This window comes from Balaenoptera physalus (assembly GCF_965194825.1).
Source record: "Balaenoptera physalus genome assembly, chromosome: 7".
Classification (NCBI taxonomy): Eukaryota; Metazoa; Chordata; class Mammalia; order Artiodactyla; family Balaenopteridae; genus Balaenoptera; species Balaenoptera physalus.
The window spans coordinates 13,980,921-13,995,688 of record NC_138886.1 but is presented as its reverse complement, the minus strand read 5'-3'; the positions used below and the strand labels follow the sequence as shown (position 1 = coordinate 13,995,688).

Genomic DNA, 14,768 nt, shown 5'->3' with positions numbered 1-14,768 from the left:
GGTGTTGTCCCACTTATTTATTTTTGCTTTTGTTGCTTTTGGTGTCAGATTCAAAAAATCATTGCCAAAACCTATGTCAAGATGCTTACTATGTCTTCTTCTAGTCTTAAGTTTTATGATTTCAGGTGTTAAAAAGTTCAAATCTTTACTCGATTTTGAGTTAATTTTTATGTATGGTGTAAGACAGTGGCTGAGTTTCAATCTTTTGTATGTGGCTCTTCAGTTTTCCCAACACCATTTACTAAAGAGACTGCCCTTTCCCCACTGTATATTCTTGGCTCCTTTGTCATAAATGAATTGACCATATATACGTGGGTTTATTTCTGGGCTATTTATTCTGTTCCATTGATCTATGTGTCTGTTCTGCCAATACCATAGTTTTAACTACTATATCTTTGTCATATAGTTTGAAAGCATGATGCCTTCAGCTTTGTGCTTTTTCAAGATTGTTTTGGGTTTTTGAGGTTTTTTGTGGTTCCATACAAATTTGAGGATTATTTGTCTTATTTCCTTGAAAAATGCCATTGGAATTTTGATAGGGATTGCACTGAATCTGTAGATTGATTTGGGTAGTATGAACATTTTAACAATACCGATTGTTCCAATCCATGAGCATGAAATACCCTTCCATTTATTTGTGTCTACTTCAATTTCCTTCATTAATGCCTTGCAGTTTTCAATATACAGGTCTTTCTGTTATATACTGGTTAAACTTATTCCTAGGTATTTTATTCTTTTTGATGCAATTGTAAATGGGACTGTTTTCTTTATTTCTCTGTCTGATAGTTCATTATTAGTGTACAGAAAGGCAACAGATTTTTGTGTATAGATTTTACATCTTGCAACTTTACATGTAGTTTACAAGTTCTAACAGTTTTCTGGTGGAGTCATCAAAATATCATGCATCTGCAAATACTGACAGTTTTACCTCTTCCTTTCCAACATGGATCCCTTTTTTTCCTTTTCTGCTCTGTCTAGGACTTCCAATTGTATGTTGAATCAATGTGGCTAGAAACCAGCACAATGTTCTTTTAAAGAGCCTGTACATTTTTCTTCCACTTCTTGCAAGCATTTTTTTAAAATGAAAATTACTTTTCTGATTTAAAAATATGCTTATCCTAAAGGGAAAAAAGTACTCAATTCCACAAGAATTAATCATCTTCAACATTTTAGTGCAAAAACACATTTAGAAACTGTTGTCATACTCTACATAGTTTTTTGTATGTAACCTGTTTTATTTGCTCCCTCTACCCACCTAATATATTGTGGGCATCTTTCCATGTCCATAAGTCACTCATTCATTGAACTATTTACTGAGTGTCTTTTACATGTTGGTCACTGTTATATACCATCATGCTTTGTGGTTGTATCTATCCCATCTTATGACTCATCTACCACTTATGAGGCAGCATCTACCATCCCCCATCCCACCCCCAGCTCCCCCACCCTCAGCAAGACTGATGTCAACATTTCTTCTGTAGGTCTTCCTACCTTGGTGACCCATTCTGTGTGCCCGGTGAGTGTGTTCAGGCACGTCCCAGCAGATAAAGCCCATACTTTCACAGTGAAGTCTGCAGAGCCACTCACCAAGATGTCCAGTTCATCATTGTAGTCGACGCTAAACACTAGTATATACAACACACACAAAGTTAAAATACGCCTTTGCCTGTGGGTCTTTCATAGTAGAGTTCAATTACATTTATTCTCCCTAGCCGCCCAACTGTATAATTTCTCAACCAGAACTACTGTAGTAATGATGCTTTCTCAACTAGCAATTTTATGCTAAAAAATATATCCATTTCAAAATTCTTGTTATTATCATAGCTGATAATTCTAAGGATGAAAAGCTCCTGGAATAATACAATCTCTTATACTTGTACTAGCTTCAGAGTGAGAGGTAAACCAGTGTAGGAGATAATGGCATTTCTTCTCAGGACTGCCTGCCTGATACTACATGTAACTTATCTAGCCTATGCAGGAAAAACAGAACATAGGTGGACCTACTCATATTTGTACTATTTACTGCAGTAAGATAAAATGTCAAGAGTATAAGCTGCAAAACAATACCCATACTCAAGAAAAGCCAGTGTAATGAGAAAAACAAAACAAAGATCTTAAAGGTCAGACTAAGCCATTCTCTCAAACTGTCTGATTTTCTTTAGAGCTCTATCCCCAGCACCTAAAACAGTGCCTGAGTATCGCAAGTACTCAAATATTTGTTTTTAAATGCCTGCCAAGCTCTAAAGGAACACTGGGGACCCAAAGATGAAGACACTGCTCTTTTCTTTAAGGAACTCAGACTAAGTGAGGGGTGGAAGAGGAAGTCCAAAAAAAAAAAATAAATGTTTACCTCTTGCTAGGGAAACACCAAGGAGAATGACTAACTCTGCCCAGGGGTATCAGGGAGGACTTCAGGGAAGAGGCGATATTGGAGATGGGCCCTGAAGGATGAGTAGAATTTATCAAGAAAAGAAAGAGAATACTGCAGGTAGAGGGAAGAGCAAAGGCATGGAGTTAGGTAAAGCCACAGCAATGTCCATGGAACAGCAAAGAGGAAATTTTTTAGAACAGGGCTCTCAAAGCTGACCAGGTATAAAATCACCTGGAAGTCAATGTACAACCCTGGACACTGTGGAAATATTACACTCAGTTTGATATATAAGTTCCACGTTAAATCATGTATCTTCAAAATATTAATTTCTACAACAAACAAGTGGTAGCAGAGAAGACTGAAGAAAAATGTACAGGATGACAAACAAAATGGGGGGGGACTTGGTTTTTTTGCCATAAAACAGCTAGGTTTACATTAAAGAATTACTGAGTACCAGGTACGGTGCAAGGAATTCAGGACCTAAGTGTGAATAAGACAGGCAGGATCCCTGTCCTTCTGGAGCTTACAGGTTGGTGGGGAAACAAGGTTATCATACTTACTTGTATTGATATGATAAGTGTTACACACGTATTGGGAAACCTACAGCAGAGAAACTCAACCTGTTTAGGGAGTCCAGGAAGGCTGCTCATAAGTGTCTCAAGAGCATAGACTATGATTCTCAGGGGCTAATGCAGTGGGTAAAGGGCAGAAAGGAAGAAGGGAGCAGCTGCACAAGAGGCTAGGAACTTCATCAACATGATTTCTGCACAGAGCTCCAAAATACAGTGAAGCAGAGGGAGAAGCTCAGATCTGAAGGCTATGTTCAAATGACCAGTTTTTTACAAACTAAGGCTGCTGTAAAATTATTGTCAACCAAGCTCCAATTTGATATAATCTGTAGAGTCACTCCAAATGATTTCCAGTCCTAATTCTACAAATAAAGAGGACTGAATTTACAAGTGTAGCACTTATTCAATTTGGAGGTACGGAATCCGATCAAAACAGAGGGGGCACACTGTTCAATAGGATATAAATGAAACAGGGGAAAAGAAGAACTGCCTCTCCTAGCATAAGGGTATAAAGGACATAAGAGTTAAAAAATGGGCCAAGGAAAAGCAAAATTAGGGGGAAAATTCCAAAAAAGAATAACTTGAATAAAGGGATTAACTGTAGTGACTGAGAAAGAAATTGGGGGAAAGACAGGTTAAATTAAAAAACAAAAACAAAAAAGGGATCACATTCTTGGCTCCTGGCTTTAAGGAATGAGGGTAAAGTAGCTGTTGAAACCCTTGAAGAAAGGCAACCCACCCGCCCCCGTGTGCCCCCGGAAGTGCTGGGTCCTGGCTCCGGAACTCCATTCCCAGCAGGCCACAGTGTTGTCAAAGGAGCCTGTCACAAGCTTCTGCTCATCAAACTTCACCGCTGCACAAGTGTGGGTCTGGATGCCATAAACACACTGCCCTGTGCTCACATCCCATAGTTTTGCAGACAAGTCATCTGACCCTTCAAGAGAAAAACAGGGAGGTTAGTAAGAAAACAAACACTAAAGAAGGAAAATCAATTCCCCAAACCATGGTATTCTTAAAGGAGAACCTTAACAGTCACCTCCTCTAGCACTCTCACTTAATAGCTGGGAAAACCAAAGCATGGAGACAGTAACACAACTTGCTCTGGGTCACCAGAATACTGTTAACAGCCCTGAGACTGAGTCCAAGCCTTTTGGTTTAGTCCTTTTCCCTTAACTTTCCAGGTTATAGCGTGGTGTTAGACTAAAGCACCCTTTGGTGCTTCCACTTGTAAATTTTCCCAAATCTTTGGCTATCATGAGCTCTCTGATTTAAGCTTAAAATGGTGGGTACCACCGATGACTGGATGTGTACACTTGCATGCCTGTCCATTACCCAACAATTTTGAACAAATAAAGAATGTTGAATAGTAAAGTTGTCTGCTGGAACATGTTCTACTCTAAGGCAAATCATAGATAAGCCTCCAATCACTGGTTAACTTCTGCAAAGGCTAACTGCTAATTTCTTGAGCCATCTTGAAATATGTGAAGGAACTTCAAAGAAAACTAGACATAAATTATTCTCAGACGTTCACAACAACTCAACAAAGAGCTTGTAAAGCCTCTTAAGATTCTGCAGAAAAGAGGGTAGGTTTTACTTCTGCCTCTGATGAAAATATTATACTGATTATGGTGACAATTCAGGACCTTGTCTTAATCACATTTAAAATCCTAACGATGAACTCACGTCTCACAATTTACCTGTATAAAAGTAAGAATAAGAATTGACGAAGAGGGAATTCCCTGGCGGTCCAGTGGTTAGGACTCTGCGCTTCCACTGCAGGGGAAACAGGTTCGATCCCTCATCAGGGAACTAAGATCCCGCATGCTGCACAGCGCAACCAAAAAAAAAAAAGAACTGACAAAGAAAAAACCATTCTGAAGATACAAAAATGCAGTCCCTGTAATAAGGACATGGTATCTTGGAAAAGCACCAACTGATCAGTTTTCAAAAAGCTTAAATGACTAAATAAAGTTAGCCACAATGCCACCTTTAAGGGTTGATCAAGAGCCACTGTTTCAGACAATGGAAAAATAGCTATCAGTTACGGAAGAGGCAGAGTATGAATTTCAACTGGGGCAAACCCTATGAAAGCATACTGAAATGAAGACTATATTTGTTGTTATTTTACTACTTAAGGATTCAGTTTCCTCTCTATAAAATGAAAGACGAGATTTGGCTGGTGGTTCTCAATGGGCATATGAGGCATCAGAATCATCTGCGGAGCTTTATCAAAACACACGTGCAAGGCCCTATCTTCAGAGATTCTAACTTAGAACATCTGAGGTAGGATCTAATTACTGTAAAAGCTTGCCAGGTGATTCTAATGTATTAGCAATGCATTGAGAACCAATGATCTAGAACAATACTGTCCAATAGAAATATAAGGCAAGACACATACACAATTTAAATTTTTCTAATATCTACTTTAAAAAGTACAAAAAAAAGGGGACTTCCCTGGTGGCGCAGTGGTTGAGAATCCGCCTGCCAATGCAGGGGACATGGGTTCGAGCCCTGGTCCGGGAAGATCCCACATGCTGCAGAGCAGCTAAGCCTGTGCGCCACAACTACTGAGCCTGCGCTCTAGAGCCCTCAAGCCACAACTACTGAGCCCACGTGCCACAACTACTGAAGCCTGCGCGCCTAGAGCCCGTGCTCCGCAACAAGAGAAGCCACCGAATGAGAAGCCCACACACCACAACGAAGAGTAGCCCCCGCTCGCCACAACTAGAGAAAGCCCATGCGCAGCAATGAAGACCCAACGCAGCCAAAAATAAATAAATTTATTTAAAAAAAGTACAAAAAAGGGAAAATAATTTAATATTTTTAACTCAGTATGCCAAAATTATCATCTAACATGTAATCAATATAGAAATTAATGAAATAGTTTACATTCTAAGTCTTCAAAATCCAGTGAGTACTTCCTATTTCACATCTCAGTTTGAACTAGCCGTATCTCAAGTGCTCAAAAGCCATACGTGTTGAGTGGCTACCACACTGGACAGCACGGGTCTAGATAATCTTTAAGGTCCTCTCAGCTTTTTGGTCCAGTTGGCATTTTGTGACTATATTTCTAGGAAGCAAAGCAGGAAAAGAAATCATTTCAGATCCTATCTGAGCTTGGTTCTGATTTATTGCCAGTGTTCAGCCAGGGTCTCAATTCAACCCATATTTAGAGAACTTCTGTGTCAGGCAGGGCTCTTGCTCTTATGGTGCTTAGTCTTCCTAGGAAGACAAAAAGGCTAAACAAACAATAATAATTCAGTACAGTAAGTGGTGGGCAGTACAAAAGCCCATAGCAAATACAAGGGGGGGGTAAAAGGAGAAAGCGCCCCAGATGAAGCTCCGCTGAGTTTACAATCGTGCTCCTCAATATCGAGGTGTTCCATGAACATGCCTCAGGAGATGGAGCAACTGGCTCCACAGCTATAGCCTCTGCTTTGTTGTTAAGCCAAGCTGTGGTGTAGGACTGTTGGAAGAAGGAATTTCATGGCTTAAAAAAACCCCCAAACTTTCAGGTATTAACTAGTTGAAATCTAAAGGATGAATAAAGTAATCAGCACCCTCTCCCCAACCGAAAAAAGCAGTATATGCCAGAGCTCAGCCTAAATTTCTGTAAAAGACTAGACAGTAAATATACTAGGCTTTTTGAGCCATAGAGTCTCTGTGGTAATTACTCCACTCTGCTGGATCCAGCCCCTGCAGTTTGTGGTTTACCAATCGCTGGAATATAACTATTAAAGCACCTATTAAATATCTCTCTATATATTACATAAATATATGTGAATAGGCATTGGGGTCGATTCATAAAGAACTACTTGAATCCATTCTAAAAAGTACCTAGGAATTATTTACAATGCTTGTCAAAATGCATTGCCTAAAACATGGACACTGATAACAGTTTGGTATGACTGGGAAATAGTGGCAAGGTCAGGCTGGAGAACTCGGTCGGGAGGATGTTTAACTATGACCTTATCTGCATTTCTGAAAGATCACTATGGCTGCATCAAAGGAAATGGTTTGAAGGGGAGCAAAACTGGAAGCAGGAAGGCCAGTTATAAACTAGGAGGGAGGATAGAGAAAACGTGGCCTATACATACAAAGGATTATTATTCAGCCTTAAGAAGGAAGGAAATTCTGACATACGTGACAACATGGAGGAACCATGGAGACATTATGCTAAGTGAAATTCAGTCAGTCACAAAAGAACAAACACTGTAAGATTCTACCCATGAAGTACCTAGAGTAGTCAAATTCAGAGACAGAAAGTAGAATGGTGGTTGCCAGGGGCTGCGGAGGAGGGAATAGGGTGTCAGTGATTAATGAGTACAGTTTCAGTTTGGGAAGATGCTATAAGTTCTGGAGACAGATGGTGGTGATGTCTGCACAACAACGCACTTAAAATGGTTAAAATGATAAATCATATATACTTTACCACAATCTGATAAAAAAAATGAAAGATTATCTAAATTAATTATTTAAACTAGTTTATATAGGAAAACATTAGGCCATTCAGTTTTACACCCTAATAAACATCAGAAAACAATCAGGTTGGGTAAAGAGGTTGTAAATACAGCATAGAGGAAAGTGAAAGGGGACTAAATGTAGACTATTTTTCATTATATAAAAGGGGGAAAAAGCCCTCTCAACTCAGAAAACAGGGTGAAAACAGTCTTTGATATAAAAATTACAGAGATGGGTAATGTAACAAAGGTAAGCAGAAAAATGAGCCATAACCCAAATAGAGTAAGCTATCTTATCAAGTTAAGTTTAAATATTTAACTGGTAGAATCAGATCTCAGCTCTCAAACCACCCCTCTGAGTTATTTGACTCTGTTAACCAACTGAATAAACATTTACCAGTGCCTCTTCAAGTCAGGCAACTTTCATTCTCCTTCTTGAAACTCTCTTCATTACCCTTGTTTCTTTACCTCTCCCCTTTCTCTGAGTACACTCAAAGGATCCCCGCTATGCTCTATCTTCTCCTCTCTACGTCTCCTTTTAAAATTTCACTTACAGCCATAGCTGTGATGTGACTAACTCCTAAATCATTCTCTCTAGCCCTGAGCACTCTCCAAAGCTCTCACCCAGCATTTCCAGATACTGTGGGAATCTCCACTTTGACATCCAAATGAATTCAGTTCATCCTAAATTGAATTCCATCTATCCCTCTTGAATTTATCCCTTCATTTTCTATTCTTTTACTACTACTACTATCTTCCCAGTTATACACGCAGCTAGAAGCCTTCAGCCATTTTTGAAATCTCCCTATTCCTTACCACATATCCGATTCATTGCCAAATCCTGTCAATTCTATTTCAATAGCTGCTCTTCTCTGCAACTGCTACTTTTAAAAATCTCTACCCTTACTATCCTATATCTAGACCTATTTAAGTTCATTTAAACTGCAACAGACTAGTAATTTAAATTGGAAGCGCAAGATGTGTCTATGTCAAAGGGTATCAATAGAATTAGTATCATCTCCTAGGGGGAACACTTCAGAAATTTCTAGGGTGGCTTCACTGTCACAATGAGAAGACATTACTGGCATCTACTGGGCAGAGTCAGGAATGCTGGACATCCTGCAATGTTTGCAGAGCACAAAAAGAATCTGTATTCTGCATGACATTCCATAAAGTTCTGCCAGATATTCGTAAGTGAAAATCTTAGTTATCTGACTGAGCCTAAAATCTGTTTTACGAAGAGTATTAGCAGTTTAACTGTATACCTAATTTTCTATGAGTGTAACTACCAGATAAATTGAGGAAAGACGTACTTTCCTGGGAACTCTAATAAGAGTCTTTCACCATTTGAAAAGATGGCGTCACAGATGGTATCTGTGACACAAACACAACAGTCTGCATTCACAGCTGTCATGTTCACAATGATAGTACACATAGGTGTAAACATCTGATTACTTTACCACCTTCTAAGCCATGCTTGAGCACGTGTTCAATATGTATTACTTTAAATCACAGTCCTCTTATTTCTCCTCTGGATCAAAGTTTGGGTATTATATTGATTTTTAAAATGTGTACTTATAGATAAGTTACTTCCATGATTTTTACTTCATGATAGGAGAATACTGTAAAATATGTCATCAAAAGAGGACCTGGGTCTGACAGAAACAAGAAACACTAGTTTATCTGAAATGGAAAGCTCTGCACTCGGCCCTTTTTCTGCTCAAAAATCTTTCATAGTTTATAGCAAACTGTCCAAATACATGTTCCTGGCATTCCAGGCTTGTGAAAACACAGCCTAAGCCTATTTCTTCAGATTATACTCTAGGAGTCTCTCCCTAATTATATTATAAGATTTCAGCCAATATGGGTTTTCTTTATTTTCATCCTCCATGCTTCATGCTTAGCCCTTTCGAATGCTGATATTCCTACTGGAAAGCCCTGTGTATCTCAACTCTCCAAAAATCTATACGTTCTTCAAGACCCAACATAAACACTGCTCTACTTTCCCAAATGGAAGAAATCATTCCTTCTTCTGAACAACTATATAATTTTATTCCCTCATACAATTCAACGGTATCACTTTTTTGGTTGGTCTCTTTTTAATTAAGATATAATTGACTTATAACATTATATTAATTCCAGGTGTAATGTAACGATTTGATATCTGTATATACTGTGAAATGTTCATCACAGTAAGCCTAGTTAAATATATCATTTGATCGTACCTCTTTTATAGCTCTCGTTTTTCCCATTTGACTGTAAGCCAGAGGTCACAACATAGCCACTTACAGGTTGAATATGACCCAACCACAATATTTTAAAATTCTGAATAATACTTAAAAATTAATACTTTTTAAAAAACAAGGATATTTCACAAAAATTTAGACTTGGGGCTTCTCTTGAAAAGTCAGATCTGACAACTCTGAGCCTGAATCCCACATGGCAATAATTTACTACAGCAGAGCAGCAGCTATCCACTTCAGTGTTTTCTTATCAGCCACAGTTCACACGGAGACTTTTACTTAATCAGGTTACCTTCCTGATCCCAGTGTGTACGTTCTCTGAGGAAAGAACTGCTCTAATTCAGCTATGCATGCCCTCACACAGTCTGTCACACAGTAGGCATTTTATAAATAAATACCTACTGAACAGCACAAAGCACAATAGTTTCCTTTCTTACCGTTTCAGAAATAAGGAGAATAACCACCTCATTCAATCCATACCATGTTAATTTTTAGCATTATTTATCTTTTTGGTAATACTGTTTTATTGCTTGCTTAAGGGCTAATCTGAGAGTCACTGTAAATTTATTGCCAAATTCAGAATTTCCCAATTCAACCACAGTGAAAATACAAGCTCTTAAGTAACAAAGTGATACAAACACATGTTTAATTCTATTAACAAATATTTCTCACTAGTAACAGTCCCAGGAATGCTGCTTTAAACTAATGCTTTGGATCATTTTCAATAAACAAAGCATAATTTTCCACATGCAAACCTGGTGAATTTAATCATATTAAAAATAACACAGCATATAGACCCACCTCAAGAATAATCTTAAAATGCAGGGTTGGGTCCACAGTTATCTGCAGATATTAACTCTCCAGGTAGTTAAGGAATTCAGTGAATGTATTCCATTTACTTCTGTGCCAAGTAACAGGTTTTATGGCATTTTAAATGCGAAGTTTAACAAGAAATTAAGAAAAAAAAAAAAGCTGGAATTGGTTCTGAAAATGAGTCAACTGCCAGTATTGCCCCAAGTGTGAATAAATGCCAAGCTCAAAGGCAATATGGCATCTTAATCTTTAAAAAAAAATTACCTGCCGGTGATCATGAGGCGAAAAGGATATTGAAAAGCCATCACCACAGCTGGGAAAGTACGTCAAAGTATAAAAGAACAGATGATGTTGTTCCAGTAATCAGGCTTTTTATAGGACAGGGAAAATAATGTAAGCACGGAGTAATTTCAGGATGGCAAACAAACAAAACCATGAAATGCCTTAAATTTAATGTTTATTTTATAAAACTGACAAAGTATCTAGCATTTCAGAGAATGTCACCACGTGAGAAAATGTACATCCTCAATGAATAAAGAAATGCCATTTTAAAACAATATTGAGAAATCATACCTCTCTTAATTATTAAAAATATTAAAACTGAGTCTGGTAGGACTCTGAGGGAGAAGCAGGTTACTTTAGACTTTGCTGTGGGCATAGCATCAATCCACTATATCTGGAAAGGACACTGAAGAGGAGCTAGAAAATCATTCATACGTCTGGATCTGGTGATTCTACTCTGAGGCTTCTGCCCCAAATAAATAATTCAAGGGGAAAAAATAATGCAAACAAAAATATTTATAAAAATAGAAACAACCTGAATATGCATAATACGGAAATGGCTAAATAATTATGATATATTTACACAAAGGAACAGCATATACTATTAAAAATGACAACTATGTAATTTAGGTAATACTCAAGTGCTTATTAGAAATCATCCTGGATGATTTCTAATCATCCAGAACACGGAGTATCCCTATACTATATATAGTATATACGATGGAAGTGAATAGGCATTGCTATCATTGATTAAGAACTGCCTAGAGCCATTCTAAACTTTGCTTGAGAATTATTTACAACACCTATCAAAATGTATTGCCTAAAACATAGGCACTAATTATAATCACATGTAGAAACACATGCCCATTATAATTGGAAGATACACATAATTCTAATTTTAATGATTACATTTGTTATAAAAAGTTACCTAACTACTTGCTTAGTTTTAAAATACCCAACTGTCTTCATTCCCATGCCCAAACTCTTCTAATTCTTCTCACCACAGGATCTTAGAGCAGGAGAGAAATATCTCTTTTTCCATATTTTATAGACAAGGGAACAAACACAGAGAGGTTACATAATTCTTCCAAAATGACCTATTTGCTAGGACTAGACAGCAACTTTTCTACTGTTTTTTTCCCCTAAAATCATAGCTGATAGAAAAAAAAAAAAAAAAAAAAACCCAACATGGAGGACTGTACATGGACGAACAGCACAGAAACAAGTAGAGCTTTCTGACACACATCACGTTTAAAAAAATGTCTGGAGCTTTCTTCTCATAAAATTTTATAAAAATAATTGTCTTCTCAGAGTGAAAAAGGATAAAGAGGAGAAAAACCAGTCAGGGATGAAGGGATAATGCCATTATAGATATCTTATATAATTAACAATTGCCGTTCTCAAGCCTGAGGAGTATTTTGTTCTATTTGTAAGATTACACTCTATGAAATGCAAAAAAAAGTTCCAGGCTCTCTTACCTGTACAGAGGAGTCCATCTTTGTAGTAAAGTGCATACACTCTGGCACTGTGTCCAATTAATGATGAGGTCTCAAAGGCTTCATGGTCCTCCAGTTGCTTCATTCTCAAAATAGCCTTCAAATAAACCTTCTTCCAGTGCAAAGCGTCCTGAACAGAATCATCTATCTGCCAGCCCAAATTTTTACAGGCAGTCTGCCACACCTCTGTACAGGCACTTATCACCTTATTCCACTGTTTAGAGACGAGGCAGCATGTGAGTAAAGTCTGAGGATCGAGCCATTTTAACAAATAAAAACTGAGCTCCAGGGGAAGGAGTTTGAGGAAGTCCCGCTTGAGGAGAGTCTCCAGGTTATTGGAGAGATGCCTGAGCTGGACTGCCCCACTCAGACTAATCAGGTGATCCAGAGTTTCATTTTTCTGCAAGTCCGTCAGAGAAAGAAATGTAACAGAAATGTTATCAAGCCATGTCTCAAAGTCCTTTCTCTCCATAAGGTTATGGAAAAATTTACCTGTGGCACATCAAAATATTGTATTAGTTCTGCTCAAAATGACCATTCAAGCAAGACTGCTAACAAATGAAGTATTAAAAATTAGTGTAAAAAACTTGGCATTACAACATTATGCTTAGTTACATTACAACTTTACAGTTAATACACTGTATTTATCTGAAAAATTTCCATGCACACAAAAGAAAATACATTTGTGAAATCATACTTTAACAAATCATGACCTCCAAAACATAACTCAATGAAATTTATGCTGGTGTGTGTGTGATTTGCTCCTTTTGAAGTCTAGCACATGCTACATGCATCTTCACAGTAAAAGATTTACAGAGTATTCATTCCTTATGAAACAGTGTATTCTATACAATGGAACCCCCATCAAAACCATCATAATACCATTTCCTTAATACACTCTATTTGGGCACTAAAATCACAAAAATAAGCACAAGGATGTGACAACCAGAAAGCATGTCTCCGGAGCAGTAATTTGAGACATTGGTCATCATGCTAGGTACAACCTGACCTATTACTAGAATCACAGAACTGACTACTGGCTTTTGCAATAGATGTTCAGGCAAAAAGGTCTGGGGAAGAAAAATAAGCAGATGCAGTAAGTTATACGGCTCATGTATTCTGGTTCTTCCACTTCCTTTATGGCACTGCCTGTTATAACGTGAATTACCAAAGGCCTTATCTGGCCTTACATAGTCTGTTTTTATAAGCCTCATATGAGCTGGTGACAACTCTTAACCTCATGTACCCCAGAGAGCCATGAGGGTCCTGGAGTCCTGCACAAATAAGACAAATTAGTAACCCTGATGCTTAAAAAACACCCAAAGAAAGGGACCACCATCTTCACTTTGCAGATGAGGAAGCTGCAGGTCAGAGAAGGTAAGCGATTTGCCTATAGCCAACAGAGCAGACTGAAAGCCAGTGCTCTCAAGATCAGTAGTCTTCTGATCAGGTTGCAGGAGAACTGCAACCTGGCGATAAAATCTGGGAGCACCGAGGCTGATGATATACCACCTTCCCCTTTAGGGCTAAATACAACAAAAAAAACTTACAAGTATCCAGCAACACATACTATGTCAAGGTGTCAACACACTCTTAACAACGGGGACTAAACTAACAGGAAGAGAACAAAAAATAAAGCAAATCATGTAAAAACCATCTTTCCCAAGATAGGCCATGTTGGTAGATATTAGTGCTGGGTGATGGGTACATGGAGGTTTTTTATTCTATTTTCATATGCTGAAACATTTCAATGATTAAAAAAAAGAATAAAAACTTTCATTCTAATCTGATCACTCAGTTTCCCATCAGATTATCATACTAATTTAAAAACTTTATGTCCAAATTAAGGGCTTCCCTGGTGGCACAGTGGTTAAGAATCCACCTGCCAATGCAGGGGACAAGGGTTCAAGCCCTGGTCCGGGAAGATCCCACATGCCATAGAGCAACTAAGCCTGTGTGCCACAACTACTGAGCCTGTGAGCCACAACTACTGAAGCCTGTGTGCCTAGAGCCCATGCTCTGCAACGAGAGAAGCCACCGCAATGAGAAGCCCTCGCACCACAACGAAGAGAAGCCCCCACTTGCCGCAACTAGAGAAAGCCTGCACGAAGCAATGAAGACCCAATGCAGTCAAAAATAAATAAATAAAATAAATTTATTTAAAAAAAAAACTTTAAGTCCAAATTAAGGTAAAAGAGGAAAATAAACTCCTTTCCATATATGTCACCTAGATCAAGATCTACACAAATATCCAGATCTCATCGTCCAACTTTGTTAATGTTATGGTATGTAAAAATCATTTTCATTAATTTCCCAATATCTAATTTGGCGGGAACGTCATCAGACAAAAAGCAGTCAAAGCAAATAAACCTCTTCCAATCACATCATCTGTTGTCTAATATTTCTGAACAGTGAATGGACTTTAACCCTGAGGGTTTGGGCTAGGTAGGATTTATTAATTTAAGGATTTACTTGGCTGCCGAAAAACGATGATTTTACCAAAAGTTTTATCAACTTAACACAAGATAACAAGC

At 38.1% G+C, this 14,768-nt stretch overlaps 1 protein-coding gene across 5 annotated transcripts in view; it reads right to left on the bottom strand.

Moving 5' to 3' along the window:
* FBXW2 (F-box and WD repeat domain containing 2) overlaps positions 1 to 14,768 on the bottom strand; it is a 31,640-nt gene that overhangs the window by 13,614 nt on the left and 3,258 nt on the right. For 3 of the 5 annotated variants that reach the window (XM_082468523.1, XM_082468521.1, XM_082468522.1), the window contains 3 exons: positions 12,217 to 12,726; positions 3,680 to 3,874; positions 1,492 to 1,625 (listed from right to left, as the gene is read on the bottom strand). In XM_082468523.1, coding sequence (XP_082324649.1) covers positions 1,492 to 1,625; positions 3,680 to 3,874; positions 12,217 to 12,706 — 819 coding nt within the window. In that variant the 5' untranslated portion in view covers positions 12,707 to 12,726. Of the gene's footprint in view, positions 1 to 1,491; positions 1,626 to 2,350; positions 2,442 to 3,679; positions 3,875 to 12,216; positions 12,727 to 14,768 lie in introns of those variants that run through there. The other 2 variants (XM_082468525.1, XM_082468524.1) reach the window with 2 other exon arrangements.